Source organism: Podarcis filfolensis (assembly GCF_964270895.1).
Source record: "Podarcis filfolensis genome assembly, chromosome: 17".
In the NCBI taxonomy this organism is placed as follows: domain Eukaryota; kingdom Metazoa; phylum Chordata; class Lepidosauria; order Squamata; family Lacertidae; genus Podarcis; species Podarcis filfolensis.
The window spans coordinates 562,034-583,219 of NC_139621.1; the positions used below are offsets into that span (position 1 = coordinate 562,034).

A 21,186-nucleotide genomic window follows, 5' to 3' on the forward strand; every position below is an offset into this window, starting at 1 on the left:
GATAAATAGGTACCGCTCCGGTGGAAAGGTAAAGGCCGTTTCCATGCACTGCTCTGGTTCGCCAGAAGCAGCTTAGTCATGCTGGCCACGTGACCCAGAAAAACTCTGTGGACAAACGCCAGCTTCCTCGGCCAATAAAGCAAGATGAGCGCTGCAACCCCAGAGTCGTCTGTGACTGGACCTAACTGTCAAGGGTCCCTTTACCCTTTACCTTTAGGACTAGAGAAGGCATGGCACCCATGGCACTTGCTCAAAAATTCCACTGTGTCCATGGGCCTCAAAAAGTTGGTGACCGCTTCCCTCGAGTGTGGCCGAACCTTAAGGGCGTTTGGAGCTTCCCTTTATAGATCAACGTTCTCCTCTCATATCTCATATCTCCTCTTTTCTTGGCAGGAGCAGTATGAGTTTGTATACCATGCGGTCACTGAAATGTTCCGGGCTGCCCTGAGTTTATCTGACTCAAACTATGAAAACGTCAAAGAAGTAAGAGACAAATCCAAAACTAAAAGCAACACTGGAGTTACTGGAACTTCCCACATAGGGCAGCTTTTCCTCATTCATCTGTGAAAGTTGGCAGAAGAGGTGGGGGGTGTTGTTGTCGTCCTCAGTGGAGATCAACCCATTGCAGTTTCTCCTTGGATTGCTGTTTTGATTGGGGAATCTGAAAACAGACACTTCTAGCCCATAGACCTCCAGTTTTTGAGGGGCATAAATTTCTTCATGAGTTTTAATCAAACTTGACCAAATATTTAGTTGATCCTTCGAAGCCTTTCTGAGTTATATTTGTGAGCTGAATTCATAAATGTCACAGCAGATTCCTGAAGATTGTACCTGCAGTTGTGGCTTTAGCTCTCATAATTTTGTTACTGCAAATATTTCATTTTCTTCAAGGAACTCAGGGTCTTCCACTGCCCCATCCTGGCCCCTGCTTTAAGAGCGACTATCCCAAGGTCACCCCGGGGGGGGGGGCGGGTGTTAAACCTTCGTGTCCCAGGTCCACACTGGCTTTGAATGCATGTTAAGAAGAGGAAAAGGACTAATCTTGGTTTCCCAGATCAACTGCAATGCTATCCCCTTCCTTTTTTGCAGGGGTTGGAAAACTGCAGCCCTCCAGATAAACCTCAGCCAATATGGCCAGTGGGCAGGGATGATAGGAGTTGCAGGCTGCCTTCACACGGCATGTTTAAAGCTCATTTCTTCCCCATTTTAAGCATCCTGGCAATGGAGGGAAAGATACAGGCAGCTACTATAAAAGCAAACCCAGCTAGCTGTCTTTCTCTCTGTCTGTCTCTGGCACACAAGTACAAGTGCACACATTCCCCTGCCGGGAATCTGTGCTTTGAGGAGGTTCCTCTTTCATATTCACTTCCCCCCAAAATGGCCTCTTATCTTTCTGATCTACTAACTGGGGAGTTCCAGCTGTGTAAGTCTGATACCACAAGAATCTGGAGGCTCTGTGGCTTTCGGTTACTTTCTGTGGGCTTGGGAGGGGCAAAAGTGACAGCAAAGTGAGTGAGATATGATGGTGGCCCCATGGGCATAGGTAGGATTTTTGTTAGGGGGGCAGAACCAATGTGATGGGTCAGTTAGTTAAGTATTTCTATTGTTTTACTCGCGCCCCCCCCCCCCAGGTTACACCCATGGGTGGCCCTGAGACTGGCATTTGAAGGCCCCTCAGGCTCACACCTGGGCAGGGAGACAAGAATTAGCCCATCAACTGCTTCAGACTTTTCATAGCCAAGCTTCTCAGGGCTTGTCCACGTTTGAGCTGGATCTTGCTTGGAGACGACATTTTCTCCTTTTGAATTTGGCTTCATTAGACCAGTGCACCCGCCAGTGCCACAGCTATTGGGGGGGTTGGGTTTTTTTTTTGCTCTGGGTGATGCCTCCCAAGGGGCACCATTGAGGCTCCCAGCCTGTGTGTGTATGCAAATGCACGTGAGGTGCCATTACTGGGTCTTTGACCCGAGTGAAAAAAAAGCCTAGCTTCACCGCTACACACACAAACACACACACACACTTCAACTGCAGTTGAAGATCAAAACTGCTTGCTCCCATTCACACCAGTAGGTGTTCCCTTTTTCCTTTCCCCATCTTCCAGTTTGTTGATTCACTTTTTAAAATTCTGAACAAATGGCATGTGTGGAGAGATCAGCTGAGCAGCAAACACTTTAAACATAATTGTCTGCCCAATAATTGCACAATCCTTGTGGGAATGTACACCTCAATAAGGGGGGGGGGATTAGTAGAGGATTAGGTGGCGCACATTGGAGCCAGAGGAGAAGAGAAGTGAATGGGCAGCTGTAGAAATGGGGAGGAGGAGGAAGGGGCCCCACTGAGAGGGCACTGTGGCTGAGGAAGCCTCTCCACCCCCCAACAAGCCCTGGAACTGCCACTGAATGGGTGTATCCCTCAAACACAAAATCCCCAGCTAGAGGGGAATACTGGAAGACTCAGGGCCGCCCCAGGAAACTGAAGGCTGACAAAGAAAGCCCTTCTTCACCCACTGCATAGAAGGAGTGGGGGCCACCGGCTTGGATGGCTTTAAAGGAGTAGACCAATTCATGGAGGAGAAGGCGATCCATGGCTACCAGCCGTGATGGCTCTGTTTTGCCTCCGCTGCCGAAGGCCAGATGCCCCAGTAGACCAGCTGCTGGGAATCCCAAGTGGGGAGAGTGTTGTTGCACTCCAGTCCTGCAGGCTGGCTTCCCATAAACATCTGCCTGGACAATGGGAGAGCAGAGCAATGGACCTTTGGCCGGACCCAGCAGGACTCTTCTTCTATGTAAGAAGGGTGGCAGGAAAACTACCCTTCCCAGCAATCTTCCCATCCCAGCCTTATAGGCAGGTCAGTTAAGATCTGTGCATGAAGGCTGCTCCAGGGCCTTTTTCCAGTGTAGCGCTTCTTCCCCCACACCAGCCACACCTGGATTCGGAAGAGACAGAAGTGTTTGTAAATGAAATAAACAAAAATTAGCTTGTTTTCTCCAAGCAACTGAAATCTGTGTTTGCTTTGGTGGGTTTGTCTTGCTACTATATAAAAACTAAGTCTTGTTTTTATACAATTAAACAAATTCTTAAGCACAAGCACAAACTTTTATTTTACATCATCTGCGTTAATAGGCACACTGGCTCTGTTCCTATTAATTTCTGAAGGTGTGAGCAGCTTGGCAAGGGAGCAGGGAAAGCTCCTTTCTGTGTGACTAGGCAGTCTTGACAAGGTTGTATAGCAGCCGTCCTAAGTTCTGGAACACATAGGAGGTATAAGTGATGTTGCAATAGCAGTGAAAAACAAAGAGCTAATTTTAAAAATAAATGAATGCTCACATGAATGCAGGAGTAGCTGGCCATGCAGGCGGGGGCTGATGGGAATTGTAGCCCCACAACCTCTGAAGGGTATCCCGTTGGCTACTGTAGATTGAATGTGTGTGTGCCACCCTCTCAGAAGCACACAGACGTGGCTTCCTGCAAACTTCCTGCTGTAGGATGTTCAAACAGCTGTGTTGGCCTAAATCGTCCCTTACTTCCTTTCTGTTCTTCCGGATTTTGACACAGAACCGTCTTCCCCTCTATGACGACGCCCTCTCCCTCCGACACCTGGCTGTGGCCCCGCTCAAACGAAGCACCGTCCTCCACCGGTAAGGAAGGCTGAGAGAGGGAGCCTTGGAAACGGCAGCCCAGCCGTCTTGGTTTGGCAGGAAAGCAGAGCCATGTTTTGCAGTGACACCCGAGATGTGGGAGTTCTTCTCTGGGGAGGCCCAGCTGGTGCAGACTTTGGGCTGCCTTAGGAAAGGGGTCAGGACCCTCCACATTGTACAGCATGGTTCTTTTCCCCCCAAACCAGGTGCTGGTTATACATTTTCATATTTTAAGATGGTAGATGTGATTATTGATTATTGGGTTGCCTGGTTTTATGCTTTGAATGTTTATGTGGAGCTGTAGCTCATTTTGGGTTTATTCAGTGGAGAATGGCAGACACTAGTATATGGGTATTATTATATATAATAAAAAATACGGACTGTATTACAGCAGCTGTGAGCGCATCTCTCTGACCTTGGTACTATTTTGACATCCTTCAAATCACAAAGCTCAGGCTTGGACATGTCAGAGGGGCATATGAAAACCATCACTTGGGTGAAGAAGTAAAGCCCTGCCTCCTCCTCATCCGTCAAGCCTTCCTCAAGACATACCTTTCCAACTGCAGCTTTCAGATTACCTCTCCTCCCCTTAATGCCTTATCTACTGCAGTCTGCCTTCCACCAATCAGTCTAGGGACTTGGATCGAGAAGCTTCCAGGCAGCCAGCTGAGAAGCACAAAACAGAGGCCTGGAAGCAGAGGCAGAGCATGGCTTGGGGCTGGAAGGCACGAACAAAGAACCCCAGCTTCACAGCTCTGTGATATAAGGAAGGAGCAGCAACTGCATGCAGTTCTTCACTAGGAAGGAGGAGAGAGAAACCCAAAAAGCTCTGTGTGACCACAGCTATAATAATAATAATAATAATAATAATAATAATAATAATAATAATAATAATAATAATAATATATTTATACCCCGCCCATCTGGCTGGGCTTCCCCAGCCACTCTGGGCGGCTTCCAAAAGAATATTAAAATACTGTGATACATCAAACATTTAAAACTTCCCTAAACAGGGCTGCCTTCAGATGTCTTCAAAAAGTCTGGTAGTTGTTGTTCTCTTTAACATCTGGTGGGAGGGCATTCCACAAGGAGGGTGCCACTACCGAGAAGGCCCTCTGCCTGGTTCCCTGTAACTTGGCTTCTCGCAGTGAGGGAACCGCCAGAAGGCCCTCGGTGCTGGACCTCAGTGTCCGGGTAGAACGATGGGGGTGGAGACGCTCCTTCAGATATACTGGACCGAAGCCGTTTAGGGCTTTAAAGGTCAGCACCAACACTTTGAATTGTGCTCGGAAACGTACTGGGAGCCAATGTAGGTCTTTCAAGACCGGTGTTATATGGTCTCGGCAGCCGCTCCCAGTCACTAGTCTGGCTGCTGCGTTCTGGATTAGTTGTAGTTTCCGGGTCACCTTCAAAGGTAGCCCCACGTAGAGCGCATTGCAGTAGTCCAAGCGGGAGATAACCAAAGCATGCACCACTCTGGCGAGGCAGTCTGCAGGCAGATAGGGTCTCAGCCTGCTTACCAGATGGAGTTGGTACACAGCTGCCCTGGACACAGAATAGACCTGTGCCTCCATGGACAGCTGTGAGTCCAAAATGACTCCCAGGTTGTGCACCTGGTCCTTCAGGGGCACAGTTACCCCATTCAGGACCAGGGAATCCTCCACACCTACCCGCCTCCTGTCCCCCAAAAACAGTACTTCTGTCTTGTCAGGATTCAGTCTCAATCTGTTAGCCGCCATCCATCCTTCAACCACCTCCAGACACTCACACAGGACCGTCACCGCCTTCACTGGTTCAGATTTGAAAGAGAGGTAGAGCTGGGTATCATCCGCATACTGATGAACACCCAGCCCAAACCCCCTGATGATCTCTCCCAGCGGCTGCATGTAGATGTTGAAAAGCACGGGGGAGAGGACAGAACCCTGAGGCACCCCACAAGTGAGAGCCCAGAGGTCTGAACACTCATCCCCCACCACCACTTTCTGAACACGGTCCAAGAGGAAGGAGCGGAACCACCGTATGACAGTGCCCCCAGCTCCCAGCCCCTCAAGACGGTCCAGAAGGATGTTATGGTCGATGGTATCAAACACCGCTGAGAGATCCAGCAGAACTAGGAAACAACTCTCACCTTTGTCCCTAGCCCGCCGGAGATCATCAACCAGTGCGACCAAGGCAGTTTCAGTCCCGTGATGAGGCCTGAATCCCGACTGGAAGGGTTCCAAATGGTCCGCTTCTTCCAGGCGTGCCTGGAGTTATTCAGCAACCACTCGCTCAATCACCTTGCCCAAGAATGGAAGATTTGAGACTGGGCGATAGTTGGCCATCGTGGCCGCATCTAAAGATGGTTTTTTTAAGAAGCGGTTTAATAACCGCCTCTTTCAGTGGGTCTGGGAAGGCTCCCTCACGGAGGGAAGCATTCACCACCCCACGAAGCCCATCGCCCAGCCCTTCCCGGCTAGCTTTTATAAGCCAGGATGGGCAAGGATCAAGGAGACAGGTGGTTGGTTTCACTCGTCCAAGCAGCCTGTCCACATCCTCGGAGGTAACAGATTGGAATTGACTTTTGCAATTTGACTAGACAGGACTCTAGCACTCTCCCGCCCCGGCGCTGCTCCCACAGTGGCGTCTACCTCTTTCCGAATCTGAGCAACTTTATCTGCAAAAAACTTTGCAAAATCATTGCAGGAGATCATGTGGCCTGTACTGGGTTCCGCTAAATTGCGAACCACCTGAAAAAGTCTCCTGCTGCTGTTTTCTGCAGATGCAATAGAGGCGGTGAAGAAAGTCAAAATGGAGAGGAGGGCAGGGGGTTCCTCTGGAAAAATCCTAGGCTGGACTACAGCTGAGAAGTAAAATTACCGCAAACTCTTCCTCATGCATAAGATTTCTTAAAGCAATTATTGTTCCTAAATTGTTTTATACTCCTCTGCAGAGGAAATAACTAAAAGAAATCACTTGAGAAAATGTACATGTACATTTTGTGCATTACAAATATGCATCCTTTAAAAATATATATACCGGTAACTTCAGTAGCCTGACTCATAAACTCTTATCCTGAGAGAGGTCCCTTCGCCTTTTGTGGAGATTTCACATAAACCTCTGTGTTCCCTGATCCAGGAGCATCTCGGTGCCGGTTGACCCTCAGCCCACATCAGCGCCAGAACAACCACCCAAGCTCATCAGGGACATGGGTGATACCTATGCGGTTGTGAACAAGCTCCGGCGAAGTGGACTGGGCGCTTCTCCTCCTCCTCCTGCTCCAGGCAACGAGGCCCCGCTTAGTGGAGAGGGACCCCTTTATGCCGCAGTGAAGCCTCGGATGAGCAATGTGCCCGACACCTTGGCAATTGACCCCAGTGCCTTTGTAGGAGTGCAAGCCAGTCACTCGCTGCCTGGAAGCCCCATCCACCGGCCAGCTTCCGCGGCAACCTGCGAATATGCCCAAATTAACCCAGGTGATGTGAAGTAATAGTTTGTGCGCACTTAAGAATTTGTATAACTGTATAACAATAAGACTTAACATTTATGCAGTAGTTTTAAGTGCTCCAGTTCTTTTATAGTAATAATAATTTTATTATTTATATCCTGCCCATCTGACTGGGTTTTCCCAGCCACTCCGGGCAGCTCCCAGCAGAATAGTAAAAACACAATAGAACATCAAAGATTTAAAACTTCCCTAAACATTATCTCAGTAACCCTAACATCAGGCCTGCAAGATATGGCAGGTCAGCGTTATCATCTCATGTTGCAGACATGGGGGAAGGGATGCCAGAGCACACCTACTTGACAAAAAGGGTCACCTGGAACTGGTGGTGACACTTGCTGTTGAGCCAACGTGCACAGGCTGTTATCTAGCTAATGACAGAAGAGACATTTGAACTAAGGATGTCCCTGGATCATAGCACATTTTCTTAAAATACTGTGCTAAACTAGCTCTGTGAATATCATATGACTTCAATGCAAGTAAACAAGATTCTAGTCATCATGACAAATTTGGATTTGGAGGTATTTCACGGGGTTTTTCTTTGGGTGTACAGAACCCAAGCAAATTCAAATGGGAATTCACAAAGGCTGCAAACATAGATTAGATGTAACTAATAAAATCCATAGTAAAACATTAAAGGCTGCAAATATCATTCTTCAGTCATTTTTCCTGGATTGTTTTATTTAATATTTTAATGTGTTGTAATCCGCTTTGATTTTTTCCCCTTAAGAATATAAAGTGGTATAGAAATAGAAATACAATAATATAATATTTATTGCGGTCCAACGACCCATAACATGGATTCAGAATAAAATACAGATTCATACAAACAACCCCCCAGGGAAGGGAGACCGAAGCGCTATTTGTTTAGTCATGGATATGTTGATCTGGCTTTGGTGAAAAGACGACTGAGATCTTGAGCCAGTATCTCAGGGCAGCCCACCATGCTTTACTTGATAGAAGACATTCACCTGTTTCTAAAAATAGTATTGCCTTTGGAACACAATTTGGAACTTGTAGGAGGGACCGGAGAAACGTTGCCTGGAAGTCATCAAACCTGGAGAATGAGCCATTGAACCAGATGTTTGAGGCCTAGAGGAGTTGAGAGACAGATTTTGCATTATTATTATTTTTGAAATGATATTTATTAGAAGTTTCAAAAGTTACAGAAAAAGAAAAAAATAAAACAACAAAAAATTTAACAAAACATACATAAAAAAACAACATAAAAATCAATACAACAATAAGAATACTAATAAAAAAAACACACATCCAATATTCCATATCTTTATCTTTCATTTACTTGTTTCATCGACCTCCTCACACCTCCCTTTTCGTATTCTACTTTAGTTATTTGTTTCAGCAAATTCTTTCCATCTTTCTCAATTTTTATTGAGTAATTTGTCTTAACAGTCTAACCTATTAATTAACTCAGCAAATCCTTTCCATCTTTCACTATATTCTGTCATTCAATTTACCTTAATTTATTTTAACCTTATCTTACCATAAAATACCTTAAAGCTTAAAACTTAATATTTATTTGTACATAATTCCTTATATCATTTCTACTAAAGCCAAATATTTTCATTCCAACATTTTTCCTAATGCTCATTAATTTTGCATTGATTCCAAAAATATATTTTTTTTAAATTTTCTTCCAATCTTCCCCCAACATCTCTTCTTCCTGGTCTCGGGTCATGTCAGTCCTTACTGTCCATTCCATCTAGTCCATCAACCTGGTAATCTTATGTCCAAGGCTCTTAAGTCTTTTCCATGTCCCTTCTGCAGATCTTCTTCTTGTTTGTACCTGCACTTTACCTTGTCTTTTGTTGATCTCTTTCTTAATTTCTTTTCTTTCTCGTTGAGGAGTAGGTCTCGGGGATACTCCAACTCAAAAATAACTCCGTCTCTCCTCAACAGATCAGCCCATTCCCCACAGTCCCATTCCCCACAGTCGGCTGTGTAGTCCAGAAAATATTTAAAAGCATGTTTCAAAGTTCCTCCAAAATTAAGGGCCCCCACATCTCCGGACCCCCCCTGGCCCACTCCAAATTCAGTCTTCAAGGACAGCGGCTTATGCTCCTGCAGGGCCTCGGGTCTCTCCATTTGTGTTACTTGAGGTTCAACAGCAACCTCCTCCATTATCTTCTGCATTTGCACTTGCCCTGTCAAAACGGGTTCCTGCGTTGGCTCCTGAATGGTTTCTGTATAAATATTCACTGTTTGTCCAAAATTTTTGACTGCAACAGTCATCAAATCCATCTTCTCATGCATCTGCTCCAACAAAGCGCTTGTCTTGCAAAAAGCAAGCACCAAAACTTCTTCGAAACACATTTTTATTCAAGGTCAGAGTCTGGTCCCACGATCTTAATCTCCACAGCTGTGAAATCCCCAGATCGACTCCAGCAACAATTTAACAAGCTCCCTCTAGAGGAGACAATTTCTATTTGTATCCATCTTTTGAAAGCAGGTCCAACAAAAGAGAATTACTTTCATTTTTCAAATTCTTTGTTTCTTTTAAATGCAAAAGGCAACATTGGAATCAATTTGTTTCTCTTCTTTTTTTTTTTTTAAATATTTTTATTTTTCCATATAAACACAATACAACAAACATAAACATACAAAAACAAAAACAAAACAAAAAACATGTATCATTTCATATCCTAATTTCATATCCTATCTTCCCCGACTTCCTCATGCCTCCCCTTTCTGTATTCCAAATTCTTATCGATTGTTCAGCAAATCTTCCCTTATTTTAATTTAAATTTAGACTATTCTTCCTTATTTTCCTTGTCTTAACCATTGCTAATAGTAACCATTTACTTTCCAGTCCAACATCATTCTAACTTTCATTAACTTTATGATATTTCTTTAAATAGTCCTTGAATTTTTTCCATTCTTCTTGCGCTGCTTCTCTTCCCTGGTTTCGGATTCTGCTCGTCATTTCTGCCAAGCCCATATAGTCTATCACCTTCATCTGCCATTCTTCCAGTGTGGGTAGTTCTTGCATCTTCCAGTACTTCGCAATGAGTATTCTAGCTGCTGTTGTAGCATACATAAAGAAAGTTATATCCGTCTTTAACACCCCTTGGTCGACAATACCCAAGAGAAAGGCCTCTGGTTTCTTGGGGAAAGTATATTTAAATACCTTTTTAAGTTCATTATAGATCATTTCCCAGAATGCCTTAATCTTCGGGCAGGTCCACCAAAGATGAAAAAATGTACCTTCAGTTTCTTTACATTTCCAACATTTATTGTCAGGCACATGGTAAATCTTTGCAAGCTTGACTGGGGTTATGTACCACCTATATATCATTTTCATAATGTTTTCTCTTAAGGCATTACATGCCGTAAATTTTATCCCGGTGGTCCACAACTTTTCCCAATCAGCAAACAAAATATTATGACCAATGTCCTGAGCCCATTTAATCATGACCGATTTAACCGTTTCATCTTGTGTATTCCATTTCAGCAGCAAATTGTACATTTTGGACAAATTCTTAGTACTGGGTTCTAACAGTTCTGTCTCCAATTTTGATTTTTCCACCTGGAAGCCAATTTTACTGTCCAGTTTAAACGCTTCATTTATTTGATGGTAGTGGAACCAGTCTCTCACCTTCCCCAATTTGTTTCTCTTCTTTAACTATCTGTCAAAAGGCGTTCCATTCACAGTCAATGAACTTCCCCAAAAGTCTCTGTCTCTGACACCCCGTTCCCAGGTTTGAGACGGTGGAAATTTTTCTTTCTTTACTCTCTCTCCTGCAGGCTTAAACAATCAGAATTCCCCCTCTTTACTCCTACTTCCAAGAGGGGTTTTGGTGGTTAAAACTGGAGGAATGTTAAACCTTTGTATACAACTTTCCTGACTTTAGCTTGCACAATTTTTGCTTCAGTCTATTTACAAAAGCGGAAGGCGGACTTCCTGTTTAGAACCTTCCCGCTTCAGTGCCAAATTAAAATGTTTCTTAATCCAATTTTACGTTCTACTCACGGGTACTTGTTTAGAGTCCAATTGTCCACAGGAAAAAATCAGCGCTCTCCGGCAACGGCTGTGCGGCTTCACTCCGTGAAAATAGCGGTCGATTCAAAACACCGCGCCACTCACCCCACGTCGCTTCGGATCCCTGAAAAAGGGGTTTCCTTGCAAGTAGGGGGGGCGCTCCTGGTGTCAGCCGAATCCCACGTTCCCAGGCTTCCTCCGCCTGGGATTTTTAAAGGGCCTCCGCCTTCGCCGCGGCGGCAAGACCCGATTTTCGCGGAGCGGGTTCCTCTTGATCAGAGGAATTCCGCCATTGCCGATGGCACTAACCCAGAAGTCCTGAGAGACAGATTTTGCATTAAATACCTTAATGGCTGATGGAACATAATGGCCTCCCCTTGTATAAAAGAATTGAAGTATAGCCAGTTTGCTTACCTCCGCCTTTTTATAGGCCGTTTGCCAATGATGTTTCCAGGACTTGGAATGATGGAACAGAAGCCCTAGGTACCGGAAGAATTTGGTCTGCTCTAGTTTGTGACCGTCCAGTACCCATTTACTCAGGGACAATCTCTTCTCAAACACCAGGACTTTTGATTTTTCATAATTGATGGATAACCTATTACCAGAGTAGTAGTCTCAGAATTTCCTTAGTTGGTAGTTCAGGCCAGGTCTGGTTTGGGAGAAGATGGCCGTGTCATCCGCATACAGCAAGAAAGGGGTCTTTCTTGTCCCTATTTTTGGAAGATGGCCAACAGGGTCCATTAAACTTGCCTCTAAGTCATTCAAAAACAAACTGAACATCTTATAAACTGTTTATAAGAAGTAAATAAGGAGGCCAGATACAGGATAAAGGAAGTATTTTTTGGGGTTGTTTGTATTGTTGTATGTTATGCTCACTGTATGTTATGTTCACGTTTAATGAGGTGGATTTGTGTATTGGGGCGTGGGGGTTTGTGTTATGTTGTAAATAAAATTCCAATAGAAATTTAAATTAAAAACAAATAAACAACAAACTGAACGAGGTAGGGGCCAAAATGCATCCCTGTCTCACTCCCCTGGCCATCTCAATACAGTCTGATAGCTGGCCCTGCAACCCACACCTAACCTGCAAATTGCTTCCACTGTGCAGGGCTTTAATAAGATATAGGAGACGTTTATCCTTCAGTACTAGATGTAATTTGGACCATAGTTGGAATCCAGGGATGGAGTCAAAGGCAGATTTCAGGTCCATAAAGGCCACGAAGAGTTTTCCCTGTAGAGGTCTGGTGTACTTCTCAGCTAGGAGGGACAGCGTTAGACAGTGGTCTGATGTTGAGTGTTCTCGCAGAAAGCTGCCCGAGCTTCAGATATATTTATAGTCATTTAGAAAAGTTGTCAGTTTGTTACAGAGAAAGCGGGCATACAGCTTTTCTATAATTGAAAGCAGACTGACTAGCCTATAATTAGAAGGCATGTTTGGCTGGCCTCTCTTAAAGATTGAGACTACTATTGCATGTTTCTAGCTAGATGGTACTTTGCTTGAGTTATTTACTATCATAAAAAGTGCCGCCAGAAGAGGAGCCCACCAGTGCTGATTTGATATGATCAATTCAGCTGGGATAAAGTCATTTCCTGGGGCCTTACCACTCTTAAGGTTCCCAATTAATGTATAGACTTCTTCCACTGTACCTGGGCTCCATTGTGGGAGCAGTGACAGTTCTGCTGAAACTTCATCATAAAAACTGGCGTGGAGATTTGAATTTTCCGTGAATATATTTCTAAAATGGTTCTCCCATACCTGAGCTGGAATGGCACAGCTGGGGGCTGGAGAGCTATTGCTCAGGAAGCCAGAGACCAGTTGCCAGAAGAGTTTTGTTTCGTTGTTTAGCGAGGCATTCAGCAACAGAGGCCAGGAGTTTTGTTCAGACTGCCTTTTTTTTTGAAGCCAAAAGGGCTTTGTACTCTTTTTAAATTTTGAAATAAGTTGGGGGTAAATAGTTTAGGCCAGTGTTTCTATAGGCCAGTGTTTCTTCTTTGTGCGGCACTCTTGGTCGAACCATCTGCACCCTTTAGCAATGTGGGGCTTGCTGGCTGGGTTTATGTTAACAGAGACCACATCCTGCAACAACTCAATGAGATTATCGTAAACTGTCAGGGAGGAATCTGTTGATAGGTCATTGATTATACAGTGGTACCTCTGGATACGAACGGGATCCGTTCCAGAGCCCCGTTCGCATCCTGAAGCAAACGCAACCTGCGTCCGCGCATGCGCAGGTTGTGATTCACCGCTTCTGCGCATGCATGTGATGTCATTTTCACCATCTGCTCATGTGTGAGTGGCGAAACCCGGAAGTAACGTGTTCCGTTACTTCTGGGTCGCCGCGGAGCACAACCCAAAAGCACTCGACCTGAAGCAACTTCAACCCGAGGTATGACTGTAGTTGATAGTAGAAATATAGTTGTACCTCACAAGTCGAACGGAATCCATTCTGGCTCCTGCAGCCAATCAGAAGCCGTGGAAGCCGTGTCAGATGTCCAGGTTCCAAAAAATGTTCCCAAACCGGAACACTCACTTCCGGGTTTGTGGCATTCGGGAGCCGATTTGTTTGACAACTAAGCCATTCAACAACCAAGGTATGACTGTAATAATACTAATACTAATATCATAATCCCGAGGAAAAGTTTAGGTCCCTCTGACCTGTCGTGGTTACAGCAAAGGGAGTACAGAAAGCACCTATCGGGAATAACCTTTTCTTTGTCTGATCTCTTCTCTCTGCTACAGGCGATTCCAATCCCAGAGTCACCTCCTCCTCTCACATCAATGGATTAGGGAAAAAGCCCCTGAGGAACCTGCTGCCCACAGTATGTTCTCTGCGCGGTGTTTCCCAGCCACATTTCTATGTCACAGGACTGGGATAAGCCTCCGATAAAAACTGTAGACCAGAAGGGATGGGGAGCCTGTAGCCCTTCAGATCTTCTTCAACTCCCACTGCTCCCTCCCCGACCATTGACCCTGCTGACTGGGGAGGAGTTCAACAGCATATTGGAAGGGCCATAGAGTCCCCCAGCCCTGATCCAGATTGGTTTTTAGGGTGTGTTTGGCTTTACTAGACCTGGCCTCCAGGGTGCCAACTTGAATAAAATATGGGGGGAGGCAGGTAAGAGCCCCCCACATAATCAATCCCAATACTTGTTGCCTGCACACGATTTGAATGGCAATGCCCATCCACTTGGAGGGGGAGCTGGCATCCTCAAATATTTTTTTGGGGGGGGACTTTGGCCCCCAGGAGTTGGCTCCTATGCCTGGGCTCAAGTTCCTCTTCTACAATGTATTTGTTATTTAGCTTTGGATAAGTTGTCAGCCTTGATTTTCCCATCTGTAGAATTGGAAAATTAGTGAACAACTACAGACAATGTGAACCTGATATTTCAAAACACTTTGCAAGTTAATAGTACACTGTGTGGGGATGATTAGGGAGGCAGGAGAGGATATATTATTTTATGATATCCTTCCTAACTTGCGCTAGCACGTTCCATATTCTAGCAGTTCCAAACATCCCCCTTTTTAAATTATGCAGCGATCAGCTTGTTGCTAACTCATCTGAGTCTTACTATTAAAGATTCCTTCCTGATAAAATCCCTTCTATAATATATTTATTAAAGTTTTCAAATAAAGCATATATTAGATAAGCACTTATCATTGTCCATTTAACATCTCTCAATTGTTACATGGGACTCCCCCGCACCTCCCGCATACACTTACATCATTATTAAATTAGTTTCAAACAAATTATCATTTACTTCATCTTAATTAATAATCTTAATTTGGTTTGACATATAATTCAACCTTAAATCTAATTTAATGGTAGACAATTGTCTGCACTGGCATCCAATTCAGCACTCAGCCAAATTACAATATTTTTGTAAATAAATCTTAAATTTCCTCCAGTCTTCTTCCATCCTTTCTTCTCCCTGGTCTCGAATTCTGCCGGTCATCTCGGCTAATTGCATATAGTCCATCAGTTGCATCTGCCATTCTTCCACAGTGGGTAGCTCCTGAGTTTTCCAATTCTTGGCAATTAATATTCTTGCTGCTGTTGTTGCGTACAAAAAGAATGTTCTGTCCTCTTTTAACACACTCTGGCCGACAATACCCAGGAGAAAGGCCTCTGATTTCTTAGTGAAGGTGTATTTAAACACCTTTTTTAATTCATTATATATCTTCTCCCAAAAGGCCTTCACTCTAGGGCAGGTCCACCAGAGGTGAAAAAATGTTCCTTCATTTTCCTTACATTTCCAACATTTGCTATCAGACGAATGGTATATTTTAGCCAGTTTAACAGGGGTCATGTACCATCTATACATCATTTTCATCACATTTTCCTTCAACGCATTACATGCAGTGAAGTTCAGCCCAGAGGTCCACAACCTTTCCCAATCTTCAAACATAATATTATACCCAATATCCTGCGCCCATTTTATCATTGTTGATTTTACCATTTCGTCATGTGTGTTCCATTTCAGCAGCAAGTTATACATTCTTGAAAGTACCTTAGTCTTAGGTTCTAACAGTTCAGTTTCTAACTTTGACTTTTCCACTTGGAATCCTAGCTTTTTGTCATTTTTAAACACTTCTTTAATCTGAGCATAGTGTAACCAGTCTCGCACTTTGTCTCTCATCTTTTCTAAACTCTGCAATTTCCAGTTGTCACCATCCTTTTCTATTATCTCCCAATATTTTGGCCAGTTGGCCTCCATATTGGCTCTTTTCCGAGCCTTAGCCTCCAGGGGTGACAGCCACCTCGGAGTTTTATTCTCCAGTAAGTCTTTATATTTTGTCCAGACATTAAAGACTGATTTTCTGACAATATGGTTCTTGAAGGCCTTATTTATCTTAGCTTTATCATACCATAAATATGCATGCCATCCAAACGCATTATTAAAACCTTCCAAATCCAAGACATCCGTATCTTCAAGAAGTAACCAATCTTTTAACCAGCAGAAAGCTGCAGCTTCATAATACAACTTTAAATCTGGCAGGGCAAAGCCCCCTCTTTCTTTCGCATCTGTTAATATTTTAAATTTGATTCTGGGCTTTTTGCCCTGCCAGACAAATTTAGAAATATCTTTCTGCCACTTCCGGAAGCACTCTGTCTTGTCTACAATCTGCAGTGTCTGAAACAAAAATAACATTTTTGGCAATACATTCATCTTGATGGCAGCTATTCGGCCTAACAAAGAAAGTTTTAGTCTTGACCAACTATCCAAGTCTCTCTTAATCTCTGACCAACATTTTTCATAATTATCTTTAAATAAACTCAGATTTTTTGCTGTTATGTTTACCCCTAGGTATTTAACTTTTTTAACCACATTTAGTTCTGTCTCTTTCTGAAGCTGTTCCAACTCAATATCTGTCACGTTTTTCCCCAAAACTTTAGTTTTTTGCTTATTTAACTTAAATCCTGCCACTCGACCAAAGTTTTGAATCAGTTGTAGTACTCTTTTCAAACTAGACTCCGGCTCCTGTAATGTCAGAACTAGGTCATCTGCAAAAGCTTTAAGTTTATATTGTTTCGCTCCGACCTGAATCCCTTCCACCAACCGGTCCCCCCTAATCATATTCAGGAGCACTTCCAGAACCGAAATAAACAGTAATGGGGAAATCGGGCAGCCTTGTCGTGTACCTTTTTCAATTTTAAACTCTTCTGTAACCACATTGTTAACTATCAGTTTAGCCTTTTGTTCTGAATATATTGCCTCAATCCCGTTCTCAAACCCCCGTCCCACTCCCATTTCTTTTAAATTCCCCTTCATAAATTTCCAAGAAATGTTGTCAAAGGCTTTCTCCGCGTCTATAAAAATTAAAACTGCTTTAGTGTTTATGTTTGTTTGTAAAAGTTCCAATATGTCTATGATGTTCCTTGTGTTAGTAAACATATGTCTGCCCGGGAGAAAGCCTGCCTGGTCTTTATGGATTATCTCACTTAAAACTTTCTTAAATCTTCGTGCCAAAACATCTGCAAATATTTTGTAATCCACATTTAAAAGGGAGATGGGACGGTAATTCTTAAGTTGTGTCTTTTCAGTTTCTGACTTTGGAATCAATGTGATAAATGCTTCTTTCCACGATTCAGGCGCCTTCTTCCCCTCCATTATTTCATTACTGACCTTCCGGAGGCGGCGCGACCGGTAATGGCTGCCTTCTCCGAGTAAGGAGAAGGGAGCTCCGCTGTAAACGGGTCGTCCGCTACGGCGAAGCGGAGACCCATTCAGGAAAACCACAGGTGGCAGAAGCCTGTGGTCTCGGGACCCGGCGGGCGCCAGAAGCAGCCCCCAAAACGTTGAAGGGACCCCGTAAGGGGCTCCGGATCGCGGAGGGGGTAGCGGCGCTGTGGGTCGTTGCGCAAACAGCGAAGTGAAGCCGCATTGCTGTTGCCGGTCAGCGCTGTCCTTTCTTCCTGCAACTTTTCTGAACTTTGGAAACTACAACCCGTGAGTAAATTTGGACATTGAAAACTTTCTGAAACTTTTGTCAACTTTCTGAAACTTTTTGAGAACTTTATGAAACTTTTAAAACTTTTTTAAAAAAGTTGAAATCTGGCTGAAAACGGAGTGAGGATAAGCAGGAAGCCCATCTCCCGCTATACTGAACTTTAAGCAAAGAGCAGGAGGAGTGGAGACAAAAAGTTATGCGTTAACTAAATGCTGGCACCCTGTTAAAGCAGTTTTCTGAGTGAAAGACTTTGAGCTATTGACTTTTGCTGGTTATATTCGGGGTGCACTGATATCCTTCTTCTGTGGCACCAGTGGATTATAAAATAAATAAGAATCTCTGGTGCTGGAGCTGCCTGGATGAGCACCAGTTTGCAACTTTGGATACATTGAATTCAGATTTTGAAACATTCTGAGTTGGAACTGGATATTTTGAAACTGTTGCAGTCAAGGCACTGTAAGAAACACTGTTTTGCTTTAAGTTTTACTCTGCTAAAAATAATACATTGTGGAGGCGATAGACATGGATTTAAATTTATAAGTTTAACTTGGATTTGATCTTTTCCCTGAAGACGTATTAAGCTCCCTCTAGAGGATTTTGGACTTACAGCAGTGACTTTGTTTTACTTTCCCTTTCCCGGCCTCTGTTTGACTATTGCATCTGGGACTCTGCTTTCTTATGGGAACAACTTGGATTGACCTTGGATTACAGATAACTTTGGAATGAGTGGCGCAAGGAGAAGAGGAAGGACTAAACAAACAACTCTAACTTTATCTGCAGCCTCACAGCGTAGATCTTCTGTGCCGGCCTTGCCTTCCACTTTGCCTCCAGACATAGAGGCGGCCTCCCTAATACAGGCAGGGGAGGGTGAGACAGAGGAGCTGCACCTGGGAGATATGGCTTCAGGGACAAGTAGCTCTGTCTTGGAGAAAATTTTGGAGAAACTGGAGGCTCTGGACAAGAAGGCTGATTTGCATACAGCTAAAATTGAACAGAACACAGAAAGCTTGAATAAGCTGACTGGACAAGTTGCACAGAATGCCCAGTCTATTGGAGAATTAAAGGAGGCTGTAGGTGAAAATCGTAAACTGGCTGAAGATACTAGTCAAAGATTGGAAGAACTTGAGAAAGAAGTAAGACCACTCAGCAAACAAGTTGGAGAACATCAGATTTACTTTTTGATGACAGAACTGCGAAACAGGGAGACCAACTTGAGGATACGGTCAATACCAGAGGTGGAAGAAGATAATTTTATTGAATTTCTAACTAAGGAATTTGCCAAGTTTTGGAAGTTAGAGGAAAAAGACTTTAAAATTGTATCTGCTTTCAGGCTTGGCAGAGTCAGAAGGACAGAGAAGCCCAGAGATTGTTTGATAACACTGAGATCAAAGGAGGAAAGGGACAAGATTTTGGGCCTGCACTACGAAAAGTCACTAGACATTTTGGGCAAGAGAATTGAAATCTACAAGGACATTCCTAAGCAGTTGCTGGACCTTAGATCTAACTACACGGAATTGGCAAGACTGTTGAGAAGCAACGCAATTATCTTCAGGTGGGAGTTTCCACAAGGATTATCCTTTACCTACAGAGGGAGAAAGATCAAAATCAAAACAGTGGAAGATAGAGACAAGTTTTTGGGAGCACACGGAGAAGACCTCCACAAAGGACTTGGATTGCCAGCGCCAGAACTTCCAGGGGAGCCCGCCCCCTCGGATCCTCAAGGACCGGAGAACAAGGTACCACCCCAGAAAGAATAACCAGATCTATCCAGGATGTCTCTGCAGCTTTTGAGTTGGAACATAAATGGCTGTAACAGTCCCGAAAAAAGGTCTAAAATTTTTCATATTCTAAAAAAGGAACAATTGGACATTATATGCTTACAAGAAACACATGTGATTAGGCTCCATAGAAAGGTGTTAATAAATAAAAGGCTTGGTCAAGAATTTATATCATCGGATACAGTTAAAAAGAGAGGTGTAGTGATCTATGCAAAAGAGAGCCTTTCACCAAAATTTCTCTTTAAAGATGAAAGTGGAAGAATCCTCGCAATAGAAGTACAGTATCAAGGAGAAAAAATTTTGATATTAGGAATTTATGCTCCAAATGAAGGAAAATCGGATTTTTATAAGAAGTTGCACGAGATCATGCTGGATTATCTGGATTACAACAACGTCATCATGATGGGGGACATGAACGGGGTCGTATCAACAAATATGGATAAGTCACAGAACCAGAACATTACTAAAGAGGGAAGACTACCTAAGACCTTTTTTGAAATGACTGACAATATGGACTGGGTTGACATCTGGAGAGTTAGAAACCCCCTGGGAAGAGAAGGAACATTCTTTTCTGAAGCTCAACTGACTTGGACACGAATCGACCAAATATGGATAACTAGAAGTCTGGCACCTAAGGTGAGGAAGGTGGAAATCTGCCCCAAAACATGCTCCGACCATAACGCCTTGAGAATGGATATGACATTGATCCCAATCGGCTCCTTTAGATGGAAGATGAATGATGGCCTGTTTAGAGATCAAAGAATTGTAAAGAAGGCCCAAAAAACCTTAAAGGACTATTTTGAGATTAATTTGAACACTACGGTGGAAAAAAGAACTATCTGGGATGCAAGTAAAGCTGTGATGAGAGGGTTCTTGATTCAACAGAATTCCTTAAAGAAAAGACTGCAAAATGAAAAGAAAGATAAAATTCTGGAAAGTATCAAAGAGTTGGAGAAGAAGTTAAGATCTAACCCGAAGTCCCAACCGATTCTGAGAGAAATTAAACTTTATCAGGCGCAATATTCCAAGCTGATAAATCAGGAAATAGAATGGAAGATTAAAACAATGAAACAAAAAACTTTTGAATCGGCAAATAAATGTGGGAAACTGCTAGCTTGGCAGTTGAAAAGGAGACAAAGATTAAATACAGTAACAAACTTAGAGGTTGAAGGAAGGAACATTCAGAACCCGGGAGAGATTAGAAAGTGCTTCCAGAGGTATTTTAAAAAGTTATATACTCAAGGGCCACAAGATGAAATAGAGATTACACAATTTTTGGAGAGAAATGGATTAGCAAAGCTGTCAGAAGAAAATAGAACAATTTTAAATGGCAAAATAACACGACAAGAGATTGAACAGGCCATCCTGAGTCTGAAACAGGGCAAATCACCAGGGCCAGATGGACTGACCTCTAACTACTACAAGACATTGAAGGATTATTTGATAAAATCCCTTCTAATCCCTCTTAAAAAGAATAAACACAAGACTCTGATTAGCATTAATATAAAAGTAGCTTACTCACAGATTCATTCAGGTTCACAGACATATCCCTGAAGGCAGACTTAGGTTACATAACAACTAGAACTATTCCATAAAGAAGTTAGTCCCACGTGACTGCGACTTAGCAGTCACTTCTCCAAACACACACACTGATCCGAACATGGAGGCTGTGGGCTCCTCCATGCCAGTACAACAGACCGCACCTTCTTCAAGTCTGTCCCAGCTCAGGAGGAAACGGGAAGTCTTCTCCCGAGTGGGACAAAACATCCCCTAACGTGTCCACTGTAGGAATGTTGTACTTGGCTGCAGCTTTACATCCCACACCCTGGAGCATG

The 21,186-nt window shown here is 43.6% G+C and overlaps 1 protein-coding gene across 5 annotated transcripts in view; it reads left to right on the forward strand.

Annotated features, from left to right (window-relative positions):
* The window catches only part of PTPN18 (protein tyrosine phosphatase non-receptor type 18), a 72,252-nt gene that overhangs the window by 47,750 nt on the left and 3,316 nt on the right, over positions 1-21,186 (forward strand). For all 5 annotated transcript variants that reach the window (XM_083592190.1, XM_083592191.1, XM_083592189.1 and 2 more), the window contains 4 exons: positions 394-483; positions 3,556-3,638; positions 6,756-7,093; positions 13,863-13,942. In XM_083592190.1, coding sequence (XP_083448316.1) covers positions 394-483; positions 3,556-3,638; positions 6,756-7,093; positions 13,863-13,942 — 591 coding nt within the window. The remainder of the gene's footprint in view (positions 1-393; positions 484-3,555; positions 3,639-6,755; positions 7,094-13,862; positions 13,943-21,186) is intronic.